The 21,524-nt window shown below is 48.3% G+C and overlaps 3 protein-coding genes across 4 annotated transcripts; 1 reads left to right on the top strand and 2 right to left on the bottom strand.

Annotated features, from left to right (window-relative positions):
• Nucleotides 1-3,680: 3,680 nt before the first annotated feature.
• FBXO2 (F-box protein 2) lies at nt 3,681-9,762 on the bottom strand. Its single transcript, XM_075520908.1, has 6 exons — nt 9,634-9,762; nt 7,728-8,003; nt 6,475-6,601; nt 6,284-6,379; nt 5,760-5,895; nt 3,681-5,324 (listed from the first exon to the last, which is right to left on the bottom strand). The coding sequence occupies exons 2-6, from the start codon at nt 7,975-7,977 to the stop codon at nt 5,190-5,192; spliced, it is 744 nt and encodes a 247-aa protein (XP_075377023.1). The 5' UTR covers nt 7,978-8,003; nt 9,634-9,762; the 3' UTR covers nt 3,681-5,189.
• On the top strand, nt 9,700-13,389 carry FBXO44 (F-box protein 44). The gene is made up of 6 exons (XM_075520907.1): nt 9,700-9,826; nt 10,000-10,330; nt 10,952-11,078; nt 11,814-11,909; nt 12,250-12,385; nt 13,103-13,389. Exons 2-6 carry the CDS (start codon nt 10,072-10,074, stop codon nt 13,247-13,249), a joined length of 765 nt encoding a protein of 254 aa, XP_075377022.1. The 5' UTR covers nt 9,700-9,826; nt 10,000-10,071; the 3' UTR covers nt 13,250-13,389.
• On the bottom strand, nt 13,383-21,518 carry MAD2L2 (mitotic arrest deficient 2 like 2). 2 transcript variants are annotated; one of them, XM_075520910.1, is made up of 9 exons: nt 21,448-21,518; nt 18,874-18,925; nt 18,514-18,632; nt 17,893-17,964; nt 16,877-16,977; nt 16,659-16,753; nt 16,469-16,542; nt 15,330-15,422; nt 13,383-15,025 (listed from the first exon to the last, which is right to left on the bottom strand). In XM_075520910.1, the coding sequence occupies exons 2-9, from the start codon at nt 18,911-18,913 to the stop codon at nt 14,984-14,986; spliced, it is 636 nt and encodes a 211-aa protein (XP_075377025.1). In that variant the 5' UTR covers nt 18,914-18,925; nt 21,448-21,518; the 3' UTR covers nt 13,383-14,983. The 2 variants fall into 2 exon arrangements, with proteins under 2 accessions (XP_075377025.1, XP_075377024.1); XM_075520909.1 differs by having other exon boundaries at nt 21,410-21,456.
• Nucleotides 21,519-21,524: the final 6 nt, after the last annotated feature.

Below are 21,524 nucleotides of genomic sequence, written 5' to 3'. Positions count from 1 at the left end.
GCCCGATTAAGGTAAGAAAATACTCTGCAAGGAAAGGAATGTTACTGATTTGAGTGATACTCTTAATAAATCAATGCCCTAGGATAGTGTTGGGCAAGTTGTGCTGCTTCCAATCAAATTTGAAAGGCAGGCCTTGATCTGTGTTCAAGAAAACTTTCACTGCTCTCTGATTAGGGCATTACAGTTTAAAAGACTGCCTGCATCCAAGACAAGCGTGCTGTGAGCGTCTGTTGCCCAAGAGGCAACTCTACTTCCAAAATGCATGGGGTGTCCCAGATGGCGGGGTCTGTATAGCAAAAGCTGCTCTGCAAACCATTTAAACAGGACAAGGAGAAGAGAAAACACGAACTTGAGCCTAAGCTGCAGCCAGAAGAAACAAGGAGCGGCGGTCAGAAACAGGCCCACAAACGCAACGCTTGGAGCGGTACACTTGCACCTATTCTGCCCTTCTCTGGGCACGGGCTCCCACAGCAGCAGCCAGAAGCGGCGGCGGCCGGCGTGGCTCCCCGGGCCGCTGCCTGCAGCCCGAGTGCCCTCTGCTGTCACTGCGGCTCTGCAGCGGCCGCGGCTCCGGGGGGCGCGGGGGGCTCCGACACGGGGGCTCCTGCCCCTGCCCCTGCCCGGGCCGCAGCGGGGCTGCGTTCCGAGCCCCATCCCCGGGGTGCTGCCAGCTAGCTGGAGCCCGGCGCTGCTGGGAAGGTAAGGTAGAGAGTCGGGCACCTCCGCTGCAATCGTTCTTTGCGTGAGACAAAACTCTCTTCCTCGAAAAATGAGGGAGGCTGACACTCGGCCCAGAAGCATGCTTGTGTGCTTGCGTGGCTGTGCCTGGCTTTTCTGTTCCTGTGACATCTCTCCCTCACAAGCCAGTCCTGACCATGTGCCTCGTCTCTCCTGTTCTGGGTTGTCTGGGTACCTTTGCTTTACGTGCAGGCTGCTGTGTAGGGAGCTCGGCACTCTCGTGCAGCTCTCTCGGGCAGTAGTTAGGCTTTCCAGCTTCCTTGAGACTTCCCAGTTGAACTCACTATAGCTGTTCATCTCTTAACTCCAAAGCACCTCCCCAGTGGGAAAGCATCTTTAGGCCTTTTTTTTCCCTAGCAGGTGAGCAGACTGAGAAGGTCAGTGCAGTCGCTGCCCCAAGGATAGCAGGAGGAAGTAGCTGGATGGAAGGAGAAGCAGGAATCGGATTAGCTCAGTGCAAATGCTGCTCACCTGTGGACTTTGGTTTTCCCCGAGATCTGTATGGTGTGGGACAGCAATGAAGGAAGCATGGGAATAGCTGTGTCTGAGTTGCAAAGGGAGGTGTGTGCCCAGGGGATGTTTCTTCACTAGCCCAGTGTTTTCCACTTCTTCAGAGGTTTTCTACTCCTGACAGGCTTGTGGGCCCAAATGCAAGGATAAGTCACTGGCTTTCCATCCCATTTGTGACCATGCTCATCTTGGCTGCAGCTTTAGGCTGGAAGCCTCTGCTGCAGGTCTGGCTGATGCCCTGCTATCCTGGCTGTCAGGAGGTGCCATTCCCAGCCTCTACAAGCTGTTCGATTTAGGGGAATCAATCTCCTAAACTATCCTCCCTTTTACAGCTGGCTAGAACAGCTGGGCTGCAAGCAACAGGGAATTATCTGATAGATACTTTTTTTTTTCCCCTCCCCCATCCCTCCCATGCCCAGTCTTGAACGCCTGGTGGGGGAGCAAACTCCTCCATCTGTCCACAACCCCCCCAGGTGGGTAGTAATAGATGCTTCATATAGAAAAATTCAATTAGACTTGACAAGAGATGTATGCTAGTGCTTCCTTGCCAGGGCCCCATCTTGCTCTGTTCTGTTCCTCTGCAAGAGACTTGCTGTAGAAGCTATTATGAAGAGGAAAAACCCTTTTAAATATAATGGCGTTTATAGCCAGGACTGGCTGTGGTGGGCTTTGTAGAAAAGAAAATTACAGGGGGATCTCGTACAACTGCAGCCACCAAGGTGCAATAGGCTACCCAGGACATCAGATGCCAGCTGCTGGGAGCAGGAAGGGGCTGGCTGGAGTGCTCTATCTAGGGCTCCTCTTGGTGCCTCTGAGTACTAAAGCTGCCAGGGTAAGAGGCGTGTTCATGCCGGTGTCTTGGCCAAAAGTGAGTAGTTCAGATTTCTAAATACTCTGAGTCTGGGTGATGAGAATATCTGTTATAAAGTACTCTGGGACAGACCTCTCTCTCTCTGTACAGCACACGTCTGCATTGGTCATCAGTGTTCCCCAAAGCTACTGCGTAGTATCACGCAGCTGCTTGCTGGTGTTGGCACAAGAGAAAGCAGAAGGAACCCCCAGTTGAAGCTGTATGTGACAGAGCCCTTCTGCAGCTGGGAGCTTTAATACATCTAAATCCTTTTGTCACAGTTGCACTGACTTTCTGTAATCTTATGAAATTGCATCGTCTCAATTTCCATGAGACCTGTAACACTTGAGAACCCATTAACCTCATGCACTCTGTCTTGGACAGATGTGTTGATATAGTCTTGGAATTGGATGTATGTGTATGGCGCAGATTTCAGTGTGTTCAGACTTCTGGTATTTGATCAAAATTCAAAAGGCATTTGGAACAAAATAATTATAATGTGAGCAAGATTATTTTTTTTTCCCCCCAAGTACCCAGGCACTCACTTGCATTGGGACTCTAGCACTGGCGTGGCTGAACGCAAGCAGTAATCACTCCCCTGAGGTCAGCAGCAGCTTTTGCGAGACGCTCTGTGGAGCAGAGGTAGCTGTTCTCTGCAGTGAAGCTGCAAGGCCTTGAGTGTCTTGGAAGGCACCTCTTGGTGGTGGGCGGGAAGGTCAGGACAGCTTTGCAGGATGCTCCTGACGGACAACGGGAACATCAGGCCTGCTGGCACGAGGGGGGAGTGTGGAGTGGGAAAGGTTCCGGGCAGCTGCATTCGTTGTAACAGAGCTGCTGGGGAGGCTGTGGGCATTTAGTAGTTCAGCCTAGATAAGCCTAAAGTGGGGACCATGGCCCTACCCTGTGTTTACAGGGGACACAATATCTGAAGGCTTAATCCTGGGGTTTATCCTGACTGTGAGATGGTGGCTTAGGAAAGGTTCAGTTTAACAACTGCATCACAATGTGGAATATTGATCCCCTTGCTGTACTGATTCCTTAGGGACAGATGGAGGCCTCACTTCTTCTGTGGGGCAGAGAGTTGGCAGCGAGTTGAATATTCAACTAGCAACTTTGTCAGCTGTGTTAAAGGCTGTGGTGAATAACGCTGTATTGTGTGACGGTGTGTGCAGAGGTAATGGAGAGGAGTTAAATTCTGAACTGGTTCTGGTCTCTCCTGGGTCAGAACCAAGGCTGAGCTCACAGTAGAGCTACAGTTAGAGACAACCTGGAGGGCATCTGTCAGGGCTGGGCTGTGTAGGAGCCTTCCTGGACCTCCTCTGTGCCTTGCATGAACTCCCACTACATTTTAAGTACGCCTCTGCCTGCTGCTGCTCTGCAAGCCCGTTGCCCTTCGAGTGCTTCCGACAGGTTCAGGCTGCTGGGTCAGGGAACAGAGCACGTGCCTCTTTCTGGGACACTCATGGTATTATACAAGATACAATGACCCCTGCTTTTTGGATAGGACTGGTTGACATTGCTCCACGTAACTGAACAGAAAAAGCATGCTTAAGCACAGGACACAAACACCCAGCACACAAGGGAAGATCCACACACAATTGTGTCATTTTATTATGTTTGCCTGGACTCTGGCTTCGCATGTCTGTGGTTTGGAAGGCCAGTGTGCCCTAGGCATCCAGGTGCAGCAGTGCAGAAAGCTCGATGAAGCAGAGCATGCACAAAGTGACCAGCTGGGAAGCTCTCCTTTGGCTACAGGTAATAGTAGTACGCTGCATTTGTAATGGTGCACTTTGATGCAAAGTGGCATTTAAGTATGTATGTGCTGGCAGCCCAGGAAGGGAAGACAGACAGATGGAGACAAAAATGTAAGTTCCTATCTCTCTAGGCAACACCAGCTCTATTAAGGGGATGCTCTTCCGAGAGGACTGACTAGCAGGGACAGGCTTGGCTCAGGGAAGCTTAGGTGTCTTTGTTCAGGATGGTGGCTCACAGCCCTGAGCGATATCAAGAGGCACGAGTGGGAGTATGTACGAAGTGCTGTCTTGTCAGTGAGCATACGGAGCGGAGGCAGACGTGTGCTTTTTGCAGACTCTGTTAGTAGCAGGAAGAAGTGAGATCAAGTGGGGCTAACAGCTTTCTGGGTGAAGAGTATCTCCTGCCTGCAAAGAGCCATACTGGATGACCAGGGTGCTTGTTGCATGAAGCGTGCAGAGGCCAGGAAGGGGTAGATGAGTTTGTTTGCATTTGTTCCTGGACCTCCTCCCCAGCTTGCTTCTAACCCATTTCCCTAGGTCCTTGTCATCTCTCTCCCAGCAATTACTCTCAGTTGCTGTCTGTTTGAGGGAGCCAAATGAAGCTCCAGGGCTGGACACCAGAGAGGCTTCAGCTCCTCAACGCTTTCCTTGATAAATGGATGCTGGGAACAGTGTAAGAGAAAAGGATCCTATCCCTAGTGCTTTGCATTATCATCACTAAAAATTAAGCACTTGGCAGCCAAGCTAGAGCTCCCAGGAGGCAAGCAATGACATCTATTGCTTATAAATGGGAGAAGCTAAGGTTCTCACTGCAGGTCATGGAAGCAGCTGCTGACAGTGATGTGACAGGGCTCTGGGTTTGCCTGGTATGTTCTCAGACACGAGGTTTATGCTTTTCTTTCTCCCTTTTTTCCCCACTCTCTAACTTCCAGAAAATATGCCCAAAGTACCACTTAACTTTAAGGGGTGCCCAAGTCTGGGAAGCAGGCAGGAGGGCTGTGTAGCTCGGGCTGGGTCCTGGGGGTTAGTGGCTTAGGAGAGAAGTAAGGACTGTCGGATTTTTAGGTGATCTCATGTCTGCCAGAGGACATCAGTGCAAGCGGCAAGGCTGAGTCTAATGTAGTGCATTCACAAATCTATTCACATTCCTTGCATAGACCCCTTGAGGGAAGATGGATGGTGGCCCCTGGCATCTTGCACGCACATTCATACACAGAAAGGCTGTATGCTGTACAGCCCACAAGCAGCACCATGCAGAAACCATCCAAAGGCCATGGGATGCCCTAGGGCACAGTGAGGAAAGTCAGCTCCAGCATGCAGGCCCCAGTTCAGCACAGCTATGGCTCCACTGTCACGCTGCTGTTGGTAACACGTACGCCGTACCATCCCTTCCAGAATAGTGTGTCCTGGCCACCGTGTTCAAAGCGGACAAAACGGACCCCAGGCCCATAGTTGGAAAAGGTGTGGGAGATCTTTGGGACAAGAGACAAAATGGTTGTTGGTAAGCATCAAACCACCAGGAACCTACCCTTCTTTAGTGTACAGAGCCTTCAACCCCCCCTGCCTGAGTCATACCTACCAGGCTGGGTAACAATGAGGGCATTTACAGTGGGAGTTACTGGGAGAAGCTTTGACCCCATTGTTGTTCAGAGGCCATTGAACCTCTCCCAGTTGGGCATCTCCTTCATCTTACTCCTGCAGTGGTGGCTCAGCAAGTTTCCGAGTTTTATGTAAGGTAGCCTTCCAGTATAATCCCTCTGTTCAATCACAGGGTCACAGCTCCACAGAACACATGTCAGAGCCTTCTCCTCCTCCTCCAGGAGAACTCTCCTGCTTCTCTCTGCTTGAAAATATTCCCAATTCATGCAGGTTGGGTGTCATCTGCTGAGCCCACAGCTGTAACTCACCTCAGTCCAGTTGGCGTCATTGTCCTCTGGGATGGCAATAGTCTCGCTTCTGTACTCAGCCAGAACATCCTCATTCTCAGAGAGCAGCTTCACACAGAGCTCGTAGAGGCAGCCAGCATCACTGCGTCCTGCATACCTGCAACGAGATCCAAGCTGCTAGTCTTACCTGTGTGAACTTGGCAAAGAGCCAGAGCACACAACTGCATCTGGCTGAATGCAGGCTCTGCCAATACCACCAAGTTACTGGGGCCTTGGTTTGAGGTGGAAATCTGTAATGGTTCTTACCCCACCCCACCACCTCCCCTCATTCACAACAGGAACCTGCTCTGTAGAGGCCGTATGCACCAACAGTTTGAAGCCTGGGGGAGCTGCCAGTGGCTCTGTAAGCCAAGACCCAGCCCTGTCCCACATCTAGGGGACCTGGCAGCTGAGGTTTTAAGGCCCAGTGCAGGTATAAGCCCTCCCTGCCCCTCCTTCTCTTTCTTGACTCTCTGCCTGCCTTCTGAGGCATCCTTGATACTTACCAGTCTTTTACCACAACTTTAGGCTGGGTTGTATCCATCAGCTCTTCCCAGTAGCCCTCAGCCCTAAGGTCAATGACCTGAGCCTTTCGACACCACCTGAAATGAGATGTTAATTGGTATCACAGTCTCTTCTGGGACTTGGGCAACCAAAAATGTCCCCTTCCCTGAATAAGAGAAGAAAGCAGCCTTACTCATAAGATGTAACAAAGTATTTATGGACTTCTTCACTGGGGAATTCTTTTCCAAAGTCCCCAGGGAGCTCTTCAATTTTCCAGCCATCACCTCCATTCTCTACCTCTCCCCAGTGCTGCAAGTCTTCTGCAAATGGCAGAAAAGAGACTTGGATGAGTCTTAGCTTCTGTTGGCCTGGGGAGCCTGACCTTCTCCCACTGGAACCTTTCTCTGGCTTGTGAAAGGTGTGCTGCTAGGTGCAGCCCTAATTCTGTATGTAGACTATGGAGGTGTTTGTTAGGTAGAGGTCAGGCAAAAACCTTTAGTCTGGTTGAACTTAGTATTAACAAACTTCAACATTCCCCACCAAAATGGCTATGTACGTGTGGGTTTAATTAAGAAAGTACTCCAGTGAAATTATTTAAATATCCTGAACTGTGTCAGCACTTTCAGTGTCATAACATAGGAATAACCTGGGGAGAGAAGCAGATTGCTTTATTTCTAAATTTTCTAAATTGCTAAGTGGTATATCTAGAAGCAGTACGGCCCTAAACATTGGGCTTTTCTGGTCTTAGCCAGAGGGAACGTGGATGTTGGGAAAGCTTGCAGAAAAATAATCTGTAAACAAAATGGAGAAGCTGTGTGGATATTGCTTTGGTCTATGGTCTGTGAAATGTACTTGTTGCTGCTTGGGTTATGAGGCTTGGTTACTGCTGCTTATTGCTAAGCATCTTGTAGATCTGGCAAGCGAAGTTCATAGGTTATCGGAATAATGGCAAAGGGGTATGTGCGCAGCTCTGTAACGTGGGCTGTAGTAAGGAAGGTACAAACAAGATTTGCCTGAGCTGCTTCAAGGAAGGAAGCCTGAAGTGCCTGGTGAGCTAAGGGCAGACTAGTTCCTGAGCAGGGAAAGGCTTGATCTTTCCTGTCATGGTTTGGCAAGAAGCAATCTGGAAACCCAGATGCCACTACCATGACTGCACTGGACAGGGGTTCTGCAAAGGACATTTTTGACTCTCAAATGTGATTCTGATCCCTGCAGGGGCTTATATAAAGTCAATGTCAAGTAGAGCCCTTTGCAAAGGCTGATTAACAAAGGCCTTCGTGCCTGTTAAATGATTTGACTGCATGCATTAAATTATTTGACTCGGGCAAGAAGAAAATGCTGCAACCTGATGGCAACTAAAATCTTTTTTCAAAGACTGGAGATGCCCAGTTCCTGGTGACTGGTCATCTCTATGAAATCTTGGGGTTTGTTATGCTTGTGTCTCACCTTCACCGCATGGGTTCTTGATGAGATTCTTCCTTCTCTTACTCAGAAAGTAGAAGTTTTGCCAGTTCTCTGCATTCTCCTGTGATTCTGCTCCAGTGAGGCCTTCCTGCTGACACTTCAGGATCCAAAGCGCAGCTCCATCAACCAGGTTCTTCCACTGGCAGCAGACCAGGCGGCACGCCAGCACCAAATCCGCTGCAGGTATGGAAGCCAGGATTCTGATCAGGACTGCTTCAGGGAGGGACTCCATCCTTGGGCCAGGCTGGATGGAGCTTTCTGAGAAAGAAGGGGGAAAGGAGTGGTGACACAGTGGTCCTTCAGACATGGGGTTCCCCACTCTCAGTGATGTCAAACACTGATGCATTAGAAAGAAGCTAAAATAAGCGTGTTATCTGAAAGCATGATTTTGGGGGCATAGACTGCTTCCTCACCTCAAGGCCTCCTGACCCCTCTTAAGTTAATACCCTGAAGCATGTGAGCACATGAATATTTTATGTTCTAAGTGAAGCCCTTAGTAAAATCCATCCACAAAATGCAAGTAGTTGACATCTGCAATTGTGGACAGTTTGTCGGTTTCCCAGACTGGAATTAATCCTTCCAGAAATCTCTGCTGCTGCAAAAATCAGCTTCTTAGTAATGGCTTCCTCTGCAGAGGGAGGCATCTGGGTGTTTGTTCTGCCTTTAAGAACATCACTGATAACAAATGCTGTAGAGCAGTACCTAAATATCAGTGGTGAGCATCTTGCCAACCACATTTGCACTGGTCCGTTCTATATCTGAAAGGCTTTCCCTCAAGGGGCTGGCACTTAATCTCCTTAGTCATGAGCCTGTACAAAGTATAGGTCTGAGGATAACTGAAAATAACTCAGTTGATACTCTCTAATATTCCTTTTTCTACAGCCGTACAACCTCAGCAATTAAGTCAGAAGCGTGTGCTTTAACTTCATGTGCTAATTCTGTACTCTGGCTCCAAACAGCTCTCTGCTGCCCTGAGTTCTAGGGCCGGGTGCTGCAGGAATAAGGAGAGACAAGTGTGCAGATTCAGAGCCCCATGTCATCAGTGTGGGACGCACTGTGACACTGCTTTTATCTCGGCGGAGTCCTGATGCTGGAGAAGCTGCTGAGACTGCAGTGAACTGCACAGATGCAGCCAAACTCCTCAGGAGTGAGTCATTAAGCCGAGGAGAGCGCTAGGGACAAAGCAGGGGAAATATCCTGACGTGCTACTTGATGAAATACAGCAGTGCCAAATCTGGCAAGGGAGGGAAGAAATAGGGAGTCACTACTGTAACAGCATCCTAAATCTAGATGTTCCAGACGCAGAGCTATCATGTGTCCTCTATCTGCACTGCAGACGGCAGGAGGAAACCGTCACTTAAAATTCCCTGGCTTTTACGGGGGTAGCATTGGCGATTTCCCGGGTTTTTTTCCTCCTTTCCAGCCCTCAACCACAGTCCTGAAGGCTAAAACGGGATTTTTAAAGAAGAAAAAAGAGAGATCACGCTGGTTTCATCTCCTGCAGGAATTTCGCATGCCTCGCCTGCTCTCTGCCTGGTGATGGAGCATTACTGCTCTCCTTGCTTGGCAAGGATTTCCCACGCGCTCAGGGAAGGGGTGAAGCTCCCTGCCTGACTTTCCTCTTCCACTCCCACCCACAGTATCTTAAAAACTGGTCTACCATCGGCAGACCTCCCGGGGCAGCTCCCCTCCCGTGCCCTGCTCGGGCCGCACTCCGCCTCCCTGTCTGCCCCCGCCCCAGCCCTCCCTCCCCTGCTGCCCGGCCCAGCCAGCCCGGGAGAAGCCCGCGGGCTCACGGCGCAGCGGCGGGCGGCTCGGGGTGCCCCCCGCCCCGTCCCCTCGGCCCGGCTGGCCCCGGCGGGGCAGGGCAGGCGCCGAGCGCTCCTACCTTGGGCGCTGCTCGGCGGGCGGCCGCGGGTCGGGCGGGCCGGGGCCGGGGCCGGGCCGGGCCGCCCTGATAAAGGGCAGCGGCCGCGGGGCGGGGAGGCCGCGGCACCGCCTTCTTCTGCGCCTGCCCGCCCCGCTCCGCCCCGCCCGCTGCGGAAGGGCCGCCGCCGCCTCACGTCCGCGTCCGGATCCAGGTGGGGCCGGGGCCGGGCGGGGGGAGCGCGCTGCCCGGCTGCTCGTCGGGGCCGCGGCCCGCGGCAGGGCTCCGTCCCGCTCGGGCCCCGGCGGGCGGCCCGGCAGCCTGGGGCGGGCGGTTGGTCGTGTGGTTGTGTTAGTAACGAGCGAAAACTCTGCTTGTTTCCCCAAGCTCTGCGCTGGCCGTGCCCGGGGATTTTCCATCGCGTACCCCTCAGCCCGTCACGGGAGCTGCCGGTCGGTGATGACGACCATCTGCGACCTCCCCGAAGACGTCCTGGTGGAGCTGCTGTCGCTGCTCCCAGCCCAGGCCCTGATCCGCACCTGCAGGCTGGTCTGCAGGCAGTGGCGGTACGTGGTGGATCTGACCACCCTATGGAAACGCAAGTGCCAGCGCGAGGGGTTTTATATTCAGAATTTGGACAGAAACGTCTCCGACTGGAAGGTCTTCTATATGCTCTGCAACTTGAAAAGAAACTTAATCAAAAACCCCTGTGCTGAAGGTTGGTTTAATTATTTATAGGAGAGCGCTAAGAGTTTCCTGATGGTCAGAATGAGTCAGCGTCCTGCATTACTCAAGTACTGCTGGTGTTGTGGGACTGTCCAGCTGCTGGTGGATCTCTGCTGGGTCAAGTAAACATCCACAATAAAACTACTGCGGGTAGATAAAGTATTGGTAAATACGTATCTGTGGTTGCGACCAGAAGAATCTGGAGTTGCTAAGGCCCCAGCACCGCGGACAGTGTCGGTTAATTTGCACAGCAAGTACAATGTGGTAACGAAACTATCGGGTATTGGGATTAAACATTTGGGCAGCTGGGGAATTTTTGTTGTCAAAAACCTGATTCGTACGACTACAGTAATTCTGCTTTATTACTGATTACAAGTTTCTGCTGTGGTCAGAAAGTTGCTACCTATTGTCCAAGCCGCTGACAGGCACGTTAAAAGTAATGGCAACATAAAGACAGCAGTCACTTTCAGCTGTAGGAAGAATACAGCGTGTCTGAATACTCATCAGAGTAGGTTCCTAGTATTCCTCTGTAGCTGATTCTTTAACAAAAGCAGAGTACTGCTGGAAACTGAAGTGAGGTCCTAACACTCATCTCTGATATCTATGTTTTTAGAGAACTTTCAGCACTGGAAACTTGATAAGAATGACGGAGATAAATGGAAGATTCAGGATCTGCCTGGAACTCATGGACAAAGCATGCCAGACCCCAGAGTACACAAATACTTTGTCACTTCATATGGGTAAGAACTGGATTCCAGTAATCTGGAGCTGGGCCACCTCCTTCCTCCTGTCTGTCTGCAAAGGCACTGCGATTAGAAGGCTTGAGGCAGGTCACTGAACTTTAGCCCATGTGTGGGAAAAGGAAGGAGTTTAATTAACCTTTTATCCTAGTTAGCCTAAAGAGACAGACAGGTGTACTGCTGGGAGAATTAATCGCAGCATGTGCTAAATTTCTCTGTCCCTACCAGGAATTTCCTGTAACATTTTTATAGCGATCATAATCCACGTGGGTCTCTGCTTCTCTTCAACCAAAGGTGGTGGGCAAAGGTTAAGGTTTGGCAAGCTAATCGGATGCACTTACCTGACAAGGTCAAAGCTCTGTAGCCTCTAAGAGCAGTAGATGTGTCTGTCATGCTAACAGCTTGCAATAAAAGCTGTCAACAGAGGAGGATTAGTTGCTTTTACATCCATTAAGCAGTAGTTTCCTGTTACCAATATATGCTATACAAGTGCAGGGACCCCTCTTAATCCAGCTTGTAGGTAACTATTCCTTTTATCTGGGAGTGAAGCTAATCAGTTCGCTTCCTTGCCTAGTTCTGGCTACGGAAAAAGGTGTGCCTTAGCCATGTCAGCCTCGTGGGCCTTCGAGGTCTGGGTGGGCTTATGGTGAGAGTAAAGCCGTCGGGGCAAGCGTGGACACTGAGAGGGAAGAGATGCATTTTGTGAAGTCGTGAATATTTCTATTGCTGCTGCAGGCCGTGCTTCAAGTCTCAACTCATTAGCCTGCAGAAAGAAGGATACTGGAATGAGTTGATGGATGAGAAACGGCCTGAAATTGTAGTCAAGGACTGGTAAGTGTATGCACTGAAAACTAGAATTTCTGGCATTGGCCTAGAGATAACTTAGGCCTCTGAAGCTTTTCATACTATAAAATTAGTTCTTTATCCTTTGGGAGTTGTAGCTCTTGAGTACAGCATAAGCTAAATCTAAGTTTATTCAATGGGCTGCAAGGAGGTGGCAATCCTGTGAAGAGCAGGATAGCTGGAAGCTTTAGAACTTCTTCATAGCTATGGGGATGACATTCCTTTTCCTCTGCAGATGGGGATCCCCTTGGACACTGTTTTTGAACACTAAAGAAAATGGAATACTGTATGTACAACCCTGCTCCTTGATTACTCCCTGCCTTTCTAGGTATGCTGCCAGATTTGACTGCGGGTGTCGCTATGAACTTACAGTGAGGCTGCTTTCCGAAGACTACATTGTCCTCGAGGAGTTCCACCCAGAGCCAGTGGTTATAGAGCAGTGGAGTGATGCCATGTGGAGAGAGGTAAGCAGCAGCCCTGCCCCGTGGGCAGTAGCTTTACATCAGTATTGTGACACTTGAATCCTCCATGTCTTACCTGGCTAAAAGTCCTAAGTGAACCTACTTTCTCTGCTCTTCAGCCTCCTCTACTCAATACAAAAGGGAAGTAAGTCCTTGCTGTTGACAATGCTGAAGAAGCAGTAGTGCCCTGGAAGAGCTAGGTTTGGTTTGTAGGTGCCCAGGGTTTCTAAAGAGTATCCCCTGGGCTTCTGTGTTACTTTAGCTCAGTCTCTTTAGTTTTTTTCTGTTCTTGTAACTTAGTTATTTAGATAAAACCTAAGTGAAAGAAACAGTTCTTGCTTTTATTGGATCAAAAAGCTGTGTTTTAAAACTACTGCATGGATGTCATTTAAAGTATTGCAGACATTACTCTTCTTAAACTGCTAAACATGTTTAACTGGTTTGATTGGCTGTAGATTCCCCACTATGTTGTTGCTTACATGACAAATGTACCTAAGAATCAAGCTTAATGTTACGTTTGACTTGGAGAGGATTCCAGGGCAGAAGGCTGAATAAGAGAGGTTTTTTTCCAGTCCCTCAAAAAGGGGTATGATGCACTTTCAATGAAAGATATCTTAGAATGAGCTTTTCCTGAGACCAAGACTTGTGTACTGTAGCTGTCCTAGCTTCTAGGTCAGTGCTGGTTTATTTAGGCAAATTAAGAGGAATTTTCTTCTTCAGATTTCTCACACCTTCCAGAATTACCCAGCGGGAGTTCGTTACATCTGGTTTCAGCATGGAGGCCAAGACACCCAATTCTGGGCAGGATGGTACGGGATCCGAGTGACAAACAGCAGCATTACCATTGGGCCCCTAACATTGCTATGAAGGCACAAGATAAATGTTTGCTTTTACCTCAGGACTGTAACCAGGTGGTCTCAGGTGCACTTATTTGTCTGTACTCTCTGGGTGAGTGTCCTGGCTTTGTCTTGCACAGTCGATCTCAAATACAAGCAGCTAGTTCTCCTTGTTCACAGCAGAACTTCTGCAGGCCCGGCCCTTTGGAAGGACTTCTGTCTTCATCTTTCATCCTCCTGTACCATGGATGTTCCTGCAATTACTAGTGCCCTTCCACAGGAGAAAGACTAGGACAATTAAATATGACACCTGTCTTTTCTAGTTAACATGTCCTTGTGCTACAGCCAAACACTGAGTCTTAGATAGAAACCATTTCTTGTTTGTTTAAGGAACTTATGAAAGATAAGGCTAAACTGTATCATTTCAGATGATCAATGCTGTCCTCAAGGGCTCTGCTACAGACTGACTTGTTTTGTATGGTATTTTCCTGTTCCAGTTTAATTATGTTATAAAAACGTGTATCTTTCACATCAGACCTTTCATAGCATAAGGAAACAGTCAGCTGTTTTTCATAAATGCTGTGTCACTTGTACTCAGTTCCTTGCTGTCTCTGTAAGTGTATGTGATCAGAATGGTACGTACCTTCCCTGTCCAAATACAGCCCAGCATTGTTTGAATAAACAGCTAGAGGAACAGGAGATAAGGAATCCCTTAAGGTGGCTACCTTACAACATAAGTGCCTTTTGATTGTGCTGGGCTTTTTCCATACTACCTTTGTGCTACCGAAGTACTTGGTTTGTACTGAACAGTCTAACCCTATATAAAATGTTGATGCAGTGCACAACCTGGATGTATAGTATTCTTGCACTTCTTACTGGGAGGAAGCAGGGAGGTACTATACTGGCTGTCTTGTCAAATTGTCTGACCAACAAGCTCAGCTCAAATACTGTGAACCATGTCTTCTACCCCTGTATGCATAGAGCCAATACTAAGGCAGCCGCCTTCCCTGTCCTTTGATAGGTGTAGGATTAACAGTGTTTCCCTTGTCTGTTCTCTGTTAGGAGTAGGACATCCAGCAAGTGTCCTTGCTGGACAGACAAATCCCACCTTGCTAATGCCACGCGTGGGTGAAAGCTCTCCCATGGAAAGGGGAGAGACCAAGGTTGTATAGCCTCTCATAGGAACTGACAGATCCCACATGTTCCAGAAAAGGTGGTGGAAGCTCCACATAAAATACAAAGCTCCATACAAAATAAAAATACTTCCTCACTTAAGGGGCAGGCTGGTTTGGACAGAACTCAGCCTAGTTCAACTGGGGTAAAACTTAATATTTATTGAAGACTACTTGGGACAGTCACAGTGGACAGACTCACTCATAAGGCCTCACTCACCCTTCGTACGAGTCCATTGCTCTACTGGAGCGTATACCAGACCGCTGTATATCACTACCAATGTGCAATGGCGATGCCCTGTTAAGGTGACAAAGCGCTGACTGCATACTGCAGTTGGCTGCATCCTGCCCCCAGGGATTCACTGGAACAAAACCTATACTCACTCTCACATGAGCGTACATGGGAACAGGCTCTGGCTCCACATTCCAAGTCAGTTCTATATACAGTGGTAAGAGCACTTGAAATAAAGAGGCAGCAGCTGCTCTACATTCACCCAGAAGGCCAGCTGAAGAGAGTTATCAAGGTATGGTTTGTGAGATATCTCGTTCCACTGGAAGATCAGATGAGGCTTGAAGGCAAGGAAGATTTGAAATCAGGTGCCTTTGTGGGCTCGCTCTTCTACATATAGCTGCATCTGGAGGAGAGAAACAAGCATCAGTTTCATTTGATATGCAGGTAAGTGAATGGAAAAAAAGTCTGCAACAGGCTAAATAGGAAGAGTTTGTACCTTCCCCCATAACCAGGTTTCCTATTCTATTATGAGGAGTCTTGCCCTGTTTTCATTACTGGCACAGGCATCTGCAAGACTAAGCAATAATACTGCTCAGCAATATTAAAACTGTTACCCTACAGAAAACTGCAGAGCTGGCATCGGAGTAGACAAAGCTTAGAACTACATGCAGTTTCAGCCACCTCTTGGGCCAGAATGCTCTGCTCACCTTCAGGATATCAGATGTCATAGTTTTCAGGGGAATAAGCCGGGGGTCATGCATGTGCACGTCTTGTTCGTCAGCAAGGATCCACGGGAAATCCTAGGGGCAGGAACACAAGGTGCTTTATTTGCAGAGAGGCTGGCAGACTCTGTAAGGCGAGCTCTCTTTCTCAGCACTAGGTCAGCATTAAGTGAATGAGAGATCTAGTGGCTGAAGGAAGAAATGGGTAACTCAGACCTTCCATAACATCAAAACTTAACACTTGCACACTTGGCCCTGAGACTTGGCGTAATTATCTTCAATTACAACATCAAACTATAATGTTGACCCATTTTACTTATTCCAAAGGCAACATCTCACTTTAAAAGATATACTCTTAGCTGTCCTGAGCTAGCATGTTATATTTGTTACACCAGCATTTAACTGCAACTCCAAAATGCTCAGGGCATAGATTTCTGTCCTGCCTTGCAAGTTTAAAGGTTGGCCTACTATACTACCAGTTTCCATTACTAAGCAGTCCAGAGCAGACTTCCACTTTGAAACAATTTCATACTTCACTAACTTTACTTATGGTGCCCTAGGACACCCAAAATAACTTGGCTCAGGGGACAAAAGTTTCCCTGTACCTAAGCAAGGATTCTTAAAAAAGTCTTGCTTTTAAAAGTGATGCACACACTTTCTTGCAAGATAAAATGTATTTGTGCACCCAAAACCCTCTAGTTACTTGAATCTTAGTCTTCCTTGCTATTTATAAAGAATCAGTCATCCACACATAGTGGATGTGGGATGAGAGGGTGGGGTTTTTTTGTTGTTACTTAAATTCAAGTACCTATTCTATATGTCAGAGTACTTTTAAGTGACTGAGCAGGCATTATGCAGTAAGTATTGTTACAATCTAATTCAGGCATTGAAGCAGCTATTGTCTGCAATTGTGGCTGGTGTGTGGTGAATGTGCTCAGTCACCTCACCAGTGTAAACCATTTTAACACATTCAAAGCAAAGTTGTGAAGTGTATTATGTAAAGCTAACATACATGTTCAAAATATCTAGCAGCCTTAACCTTAGAGATGCCAAAACTCTTTAATTTCCAATCTTTGCTCTGCAGGTTGCTCACGTGCAATCAGGTAGTCAAAGACCTCACTCACCTTTATCACCTGGATCTTTTCCATGTTGCGTGTGGCAGCCTCCCGTGTGTGAACCAGAACTGTGAAGGTGCAACCTGCAAGGGAAATGGTAGGCTCCAGATCAGAGGACAACTGACAAAGGATCAGACAGCACCTATTGTTCTCTCAAGCCGAGCAATGCCATGTTATTAGGCTGTATGGACACGTTTACCTGGGGGATTGTTGTCAAGCACAGCATCGCACACACTGATCTTCAGGATGAAGGCACGCAGTAACTGTTCCACATGGGACAGCAGGGACTCTGAACTGTTGAGGAGATAGCAGTTGTTACTGGCATGCAGCAAAGTACTGGGGCCTGGAGCTGCTTCTAGAACACCTCTGCAGAGGCAGGTGTTGGACGCCACGGGCAAGCAGTAATGGAAACTTTACCTAATGGAAAGAAGAGGTGGCTGGGTGATCTCAAAGACAAATCGCTCCACGGGGTGGTGCTCTTTATCCAGGATTACAACTACAACTTTCTCCACATCATTCTGCAAGAACAAAGATAGAAAAATCCCTTCCTTAAAACAAGCTGTCTTCTGCCCCCGGTGTGCTTCACATACTTCTGATCGAGTGGGAGTACGCTTATTTGTTGTGGCTCACAGCACTAGCAGTTATCCAAAGCTTGAGCACTGTCAGATTATTCTTACTGATCAGAAAAAATGCTTTTGCAAAGCCATTTCTTGCTAGATGTTAAACCGATAGCTTATCGCTAAGGCCTAGGGAGATGAAGTGCGCTAAATAGTACATTTCTCTAGGTACTGTTTGGGAACAAAGGAGGAAATGTACAGCCATCTCATTGCCTCACTTGGGAATGGACAATGATGGGGAAGTTAAGATATGCTTAGACTGTTGGCCAAATATAGCAGCTTTGTACTACCACAAGGTAAAACTGACCTATTTCCATTCTCTAAACCTGCATTAAGGTTGCCTGTAAAGAGCAGAGAAAGAATGCAGAAAGAATGCAAAATCTGCCAGCATCCTACATCCTGCAATGTTTCATATGGTCACACCTCTCTCACAAAACCTAGAATTCAAACCTACCCGTGCTTGCTGGCTTACAGAAAAGCATTCAAACTATTCTGCCAGATAGGTGCTTAAACTTAAATGTATTCAAAAGCAGGATGTTAAGTTAACGGGTAGGGTGACGTAACTGAAAATATGTAGATATATATCCTCACGTGCATGTATTAGATGCAACTAAATACCAATAATCAGCAGCAAGGCAGGCCCTTAACTGCAAGGAAAGGTTATGGGTGTTATTTTTATTAGTAACTTTATCAGCTAGTATATTGTGCATGGTAAATTTGTAAATAAATTTTGCAATGAAGACAGCATTTATATTCTCTTATGTTCTATCAAAACCACTTGCAGTACTTTTGCCCAGGTCCCTGATATGATCTTACCTTCTCCAGCAGCGGCTTTACGCAGTGCAGTGTGTCCTGGATGTACTGGTTCAGCTCTGGGTGGCAGGACATCTGTAGCAAATACAGAGAATAGTCAGAGGTGTGTTCTGATGTGAACCCGGACAATGCTAAATGGGAAGATTTAAACAGAAGCACCAATGTGTTACAAGGCACTTGAGTCATGCTTCAAATAGAATTTTTCACTGCTAAGTTGCCAATTCAAACCAGTAATTCTTTCATGGAAGGGTTAATTAGCTGAGGCAGATCACTGTACCCACACAGCTGTAATATATTGGGAATATATACCCACAATAGCATATTGGGAATAGTATATTCCAACAATCTCTACTTCCTAGGAAGCATGCTTTCATGTTACCTTACTGCACATAGCTGGGGAAGCCTTCTACTACTGTTGTCCATGATCTGCTTGTTCCATGAGTACTGCTGTATCCTCAGCTACAGGGCTGTTTTCCCTTTTGACAGGAACTAAGTTCTCTTCAAAAACGAGTTTGCACATTAAAACAAACTCTGGAAGTGATTTAGTTTGTTCTGGTGAGTGTTGACTGATCCCTGCTATTTTGCTTGTCCACGTGGCTGTCAGCTTCCAGGAAAATCTCCTACCTGGACAGGTACATTGTATTTTTTCCTCTTCTGAAAGATCCCAATAGGGTAAACTTCTCTGACATATAAGATAAGGTGAACAGCCACTTCCAGAAACTCTGAAAGGACATCTGCAACAACTGAAAAACAGAAGTAAAGGATGCTGAAGTAGGGAGGGAAGGAAGCATGCAGAGCAATACTATATACTCGTAGGAATTTTTTTTTTTTTAAGGTATTTTTCCCTGCATAAATTTCACCTGCTTCCCCTTAGCTGCAGGAAGTTTAGGGACAGAGCAACCCTTCAACAACACTTCCACAAGCTCACGTGCCAACAAGAAGCCTTGCAAGCATACCAGTTTGCAGCGTAGGACAACGCATTACCTTGCCCAAAGTTAAGGTCCTGCCGTGTGAGAGTGGTCATCTTTCCCCGAACCTGAAAGTAATCACAAAAAGAATGTTTATCCTCTGGTTCCTATATTATTAATATAGTCAGCTCATGGAGCCATCCACTTCCCTAGTGCTGCTGAGCGCAGACCCAACAAACTGTCCTTGGCGCTTAGTCACAAGCATATGAACACCACCACGACATAATCAGCAGGGCCCGCTATGAAAGGTTTAAGCACTCTCCATAACCATCAACATGTCAGAAATCACCAGTAGTGCAAAAACTGAAGACAGCATCGTTGCTGTGTTCTGGCTCACATCTCAGATTGATAGATTACTCATAATTTAATTCCTGCATTTTTAAATTGGGTTTTATTAAAAAAAAAAGTTAAAATCTGTCCAGTTCACAGTTCTTCACTGTCTCCCTCCTTTTTTGATATATTTTGCTAGAACTGGAGAACTCATGATTCCTAACACATAGGAAAATCACTTTTTAGTAGCACAAGGAACGCTATTTTTTTTTTAAAGCCACACAAATGTTCTCGTAACATACTAGAACATACCCCCTTTTCTAACCCCTATTATAACACAAGAACTTCTCAGTTTTATGGGTTTATTCTCACAACACCACCATGAAACATTGCTTGTTCAGGCTAGAATCTGCATCTTCCATCAACACTACACAACATAGGTGTCCCTGCTGTCCGCTACCACCAGCTTCAGAGTGTGTCTCTCTCTAGTCCCAAGGAAACCAAACCCTGCACAGCTGCATAATTAACATGGAAAGTGTCACACAGAATCATAGAATCATGCAATATCTCAAGTTGGAAGGGCCCCTTAAGGATCATGGAGGCCAACTCCCTGCTCCTCGCAGAACTACCTAAAACTAAACCATATGACCAAGAGCATCACCCAGATGCTCCTTGAACTCTGACAGGCTCGGTGCCGCGACCACTTCCCTGGGGGGAGCCTGAAATTCGTGACAATTATAAAGGGCAGCACATCAGCCAGCCAAACTGAATACCATGTGCCAACAACCGAACAAACAGCAGACGCTGGGGCTCAACTTTCCAACAGCTTTCCTTATATAGTGGAGTATGTGCCTTACATGTTTTAAGCTACAGGGTACATAATTTTCTATTACAAATTTTAATTTGTGTCATTATTTTATCCATACTCTTTGCATGCATGCAAACTCTAACCACTAATAACAGCACCATTTTTCATAAACTGTACATGTCTTTAAAAGCCTCCAGGAGCACTGTGGCTCCATCAGTAACACAGGTATCTTACACAGACCTGATAACCTACACATTCCAATCAGTTGCTTAGCCACTGATTTTCAAGCTGCTTCAGCTGCAACAAACCATGTTTTTCAGACCTACAAAGAATTATTTCAGCCTTCACAAAATAGGAAACTACTCTCCTCTCCCTTTTTAAATCAGAATCTTACCATTGTATACAAAGTCTCCCTGGAATATTAGTGATCTGCTACAAAAAGAATTAGGATCCTTAAGCACCACTCTAGCACCCCAGCTGCAGGGACTCAAATTTGTACAAAAGATCTGTATCGGAGTAGCATAAAGAAGCTGTGTTTTTAGAGGTTTAGGTTCACATCCTCAGCTAAACATCCCCGCTTTCTTAAACGGAGGCCCCAGTGAGGCGACAGCGTCCCAAGAGACCAACCCTTGAACACAGTCACAAGGTTAGGCCTAAGAACCACACATTTAATACTCCCTCAGCTTAAGGTTTTGGAGTAACTGATTGGAGCCATGCTGCAGTTAATAGCCTTTCGCCTGTTCATTTGGATTTGCTGTCCTAGATGTATGAGGTCAGTTTCCGGAAAAAGTCGTCCCCCCTTCCCAGCATAACAGCCAGCACTGGCGGATGGCTGGGGGAAGCGAGGAGCAGGCATCAGGAAGAAGAAAGCCTGCGCTTCCTTCGTGGTGCTTGTGGAAGCCAGCAACCCCTTACTGAAGACATTTCAGAAGAAAAGGGAAGCAAAGGAGGCAGGGCCATCGTGTAATCTGTAACCGGACATCTTCAAAGTGCCCACGGCCATCTCACGGGCTCCCGCGCTCGCTAGCCCTGAATGACCGGCACAGGCCTCCCGCATCAGCCTGCGCCGCGCCCTGCCCGCACGGCCTGGGAGGGGAGAACGGGGCATCACCGGCTCCCTCCCCGCGCCACACCCTGCCCTCTCCGCAGGACACACGGAAGGACAGACCACAGCCTCCGGACAGGGATGGGTGCCCCGGGGCGTCCCAGGGATGGGTGTCCCTGCTCCTCAGCAGACAAGCACTGCCGTTACCTCGCTACCCCTGCCTGCATTTCGGAGCCCCCGCTACCAGGCGCGCGCACCGCCGCTCCCTTCCAAACCGGGCTCCCGCCCGCGCAGCCCGCCTCAGCGCAGCCCGCCATTCCCCCACTGCCCGCCCAGGCTCCCGCCCGCCCAGGGGACCCCCCAGGGACCGTCGCCGCCTCGGCCTCGGCCCCGGCCCCGGCCCGCGGGCCCCCCCGGTGCCCCTCGCACCGCACCGCACCGCACCGCACCGTACCGACCCCGCTGACCGTCACCGCCGCACACGCGCGGCGCCCAGCGCGGCTGGCCGGGCGGCGGCGCGGGCGTGTGACGTCAGGGCGGCGGG

Source organism: Mycteria americana, chromosome 18 (assembly GCF_035582795.1).
Source record: "Mycteria americana isolate JAX WOST 10 ecotype Jacksonville Zoo and Gardens chromosome 18, USCA_MyAme_1.0, whole genome shotgun sequence".
NCBI classification, from domain to species: Eukaryota; Metazoa; Chordata; class Aves; order Ciconiiformes; family Ciconiidae; genus Mycteria; species Mycteria americana.
The sequence above is the reverse complement of the archived record's forward strand: the minus strand, read 5'-3'. Positions and strand labels throughout refer to the sequence as shown.

Excerpts from the sequence above, each read along its gene's own strand:
- MAD2L2 (XM_075520910.1), bottom strand. The coding sequence starts at position 18,913 with ATGACCACTCTCACACGGCAGGACCTTAACTTTGGGCAAG. Across the intron at positions 16,978-17,892 it reads TAAAGCCGCTGCTGGAGAAG|AATGATGTGGAGAAAGTTGT; the intron begins GTAAGATCATAT and ends TTGTTCTTGCAG. Across the intron at positions 16,754-16,876 it reads CCACCTCTTCTTTCCATTAG|TTCAGAGTCCCTGCTGTCCC; the intron begins GTAAAGTTTCCA and ends TCTCCTCAACAG.
- FBXO44 (XM_075520907.1), top strand. The coding sequence starts at position 10,072 with ATGACGACCATCTGCGACCTCCCCGAAGACGTCCTGGTGGAGCTGCTG. Across the intron at positions 10,331-10,951 it reads CAAAAACCCCTGTGCTGAAG|AGAACTTTCAGCACTGGAAA; the intron begins GTTGGTTTAATT and ends CTATGTTTTTAG. Across the intron at positions 11,910-12,249 it reads GAAATTGTAGTCAAGGACTG|GTATGCTGCCAGATTTGACT; the intron begins GTAAGTGTATGC and ends CTGCCTTTCTAG.
- FBXO2 (XM_075520908.1), bottom strand. The coding sequence starts at position 7,977 with ATGGAGTCCCTCCCTGAAGCAGTCCTGATCAGAATCCTGGCTTCCATA. Across the intron at positions 6,380-6,474 it reads TACTTTGTTACATCTTATGA|GTGGTGTCGAAAGGCTCAGG; the intron begins GTAAGGCTGCTT and ends ATCTCATTTCAG. Across the intron at positions 5,325-5,759 it reads ATGACGCCAACTGGACTGAG|ATCTCCCACACCTTTTCCAA; the intron begins GTGAGTTACAGC and ends CTTGTCCCAAAG.